Source organism: Stegastes partitus, unplaced genomic scaffold (assembly GCF_000690725.1).
Source record: "Stegastes partitus isolate 25-593 unplaced genomic scaffold, Stegastes_partitus-1.0.2 Scaffold2371, whole genome shotgun sequence".
In the NCBI taxonomy this organism is placed as follows: Eukaryota; Metazoa; Chordata; class Actinopteri; family Pomacentridae; genus Stegastes; species Stegastes partitus.
In genome coordinates this window covers 8,808-10,985 of record NW_007580102.1, presented here as the reverse complement: position 1 = coordinate 10,985, position 2,178 = coordinate 8,808, and the positions used below count along the sequence as shown (strand labels likewise).

Genomic DNA, 2,178 nt, shown 5'->3' with positions numbered 1-2,178 from the left:
GCGTTGTCATTGACATCAGAGATCTGTAAGGTGAGAGTGACGCTGCTGGAGAGGGAGGGCACTCCCTCATCAGAGCAGGTCACACTGATGTTATATTCAGAGGCTCTCTCTCTGTCTAAATCACTGTCTGTAATAAGACTATAGAATTTTTCTGATGCTGACTTTAATATGAAATTATTATTGTCATTAATGACGCAATGCACTTTTCCATTTTCAGTGGAGTCTGCATCGTCCACATTAATCATAGTCACAACTGTGTTTGTTTTCGCATCTTCTGATATAACATTTGATTTTGACATGATGTGAATATCAGGGAGGTTGTCATTCATGTCTATTACGTCGACAATCAGTTTACAAGAACCAGTTAGTCCTCCATCATCACTTGCACGAACATTTATCTGAAAATTCCTGTTCTTCTCATAATCAACCTTTCCATTTAAAGTAACCTCACCAGTTCTTTTATTTATTTCAAAAATTCCACGGGCATGATCGAGTATATTTGAAACTGAATAGGTTATTCGGCCATTAGATCCTTCATCTGCATCTGTTGCAGTAACTGTCAGTACAGCGGTTCCGACTGGTGAATTTTCCCTTACAGCAGCTTTATAAATAGGTTGTGTAAAAACAGGAGCATTATCATTAACGTCTAAAATGGTAATGTGAATCTGCATTGTTCCTGTCATCTGCGGCTCTCCACCATCCACCGCCGTCAGAACTAAAGACAGCTGTTCGTTTTTCTCCCTGTCCAGCGGTGCATTTAATACCATTTCGACATTTTTAATACCGTCTCCTTGATTATTCATCTTTAGAGAAAAAATATCGGTTGGTTTAAGGACATAAGTTTTTAAACCATTTTCGCCCACATCCAGATCGGTCGCTCTATCTAAAGTGAATGTCGTGCCACTGAGCGCAGACTCGCTGATATTAAAATGAGCCTCGGTTGTGATGAAGATCGGAGGGTTGTCATTTATATCTATTATTTCAACAGTAATACTGTAAAATTCCATCGGATCTTCCAATAAAAGCTGAAAATGCAACGCGCACGGCGTCATTTGTCCACAAAGCGCCTCTCTGTCTATCCTTTCGTTGAGCAGGAGAATTCCCCTTTCTCTGTTTAGCTCGATGTACGCAGTGCTGTCTCGAGTAAAAACGCGAGCCCTGCCCGATTTCAGTCTTTTAACATCTAATCCTAAATCCTGAGCTATGTTACCAACGAAAGAGCCCTTCGCCATTTCCTCGGGAATAGAGTAGCTGACCTGTCCGAGGGCTGCACCGAGGGAGAGGACCGAAATGATCAGCAGTACTTGCCGGCTCATTGTTATGTCCGAGATCGTCGTTAAGTCCATCTGCAAACGCCTTTGTCCTTTTTCACGTGTGTTTATCCCAAATCCGAAATCCACAATCACAAAAAAATCCTTTAAAGATGAAAGTAATTCCCGTCCAGTGTATACGTATTTGAGGTATGTTAGATTCCCCACATGCGCCTTTTACTGCACCTTCCTGTCTTGTTTCTTGCTCAGTGTGTGGAAACGATGGGAGGTACCACGGATCAGCAATAAAATTGAAACAATCTGGTCAACAGCGTCTCTCTGAGTACAAAGTCAAAATTACACAAGAAATGCTTAGATCAAAATCGTAGCATTTAGGCGGAGATGAATTGTATACACCGAGATTGATTTTGGCACAACAACCCAGTGTGAGTGTTAGCTTACAGAGAAGGAGGCTGTGGATGAGCGTATTCTAAAAATAATGAGTGAAGATAAGATTGGAAACTAAAGAGAGGGAAAGCGAAATGAATATAATTTCAGAACAAAAGGATTTGTATCTGGTACTATCCTTGGTGCTGAAATGTATGAATCATTTGAAGGCGTGACAACTACAACGCTCATTTTAAATGTCAAACATGGATTAACATTTAACATGTCAGGACAAGAGTCTGACTAAGTTAACGAAGACTGCCTCTGTCCATGGTTCAGACTGCTGACTGATAAAGACGTTAAAGATGTTAATTTCATATGTTACACAAGGCATACATGTAAACACACCAGACTACTGAAATGAACCCCAAACAACCAACCTCTAAAGGAGAGTCTGGTTCATCCAGGATGCTCTTCTCACTCTGCATCCGCTGCATCGTTCCTGTACAACTCGGATCCATTATCAGCACGTTCTGACTAC

General features: G+C 41.1%; 2 protein-coding genes across 2 annotated transcripts in view; both read right to left on the bottom strand.

Annotated features, from left to right (window-relative positions):
• Nucleotides 1-1,360, bottom strand: part of LOC103374834 (protocadherin beta-8-like) — a 2,623-nt gene extending 1,263 nt beyond the window's left edge. Inside the window, exon 1 of the mRNA XM_008304985.1 lies at nucleotides 3-1,360. Coding sequence (XP_008303207.1) covers nucleotides 3-1,346 — 1,344 coding nt within the window. The 5' untranslated portion in view covers nucleotides 1,347-1,360. The remainder of the gene's footprint in view (nucleotides 1-2) is intronic.
• Nucleotides 1,361-2,114: 754 nt separating this feature from the next.
• The window catches only part of LOC103374833 (protocadherin beta-14-like), a 2,280-nt gene continuing 2,216 nt past the window's right edge, over nucleotides 2,115-2,178 (bottom strand). The window contains exon 2 of the mRNA XM_008304984.1: nucleotides 2,115-2,174. Within this exon, the coding sequence (XP_008303206.1) occupies nucleotides 2,115-2,174 (60 nt within the window). The remainder of the gene's footprint in view (nucleotides 2,175-2,178) is intronic.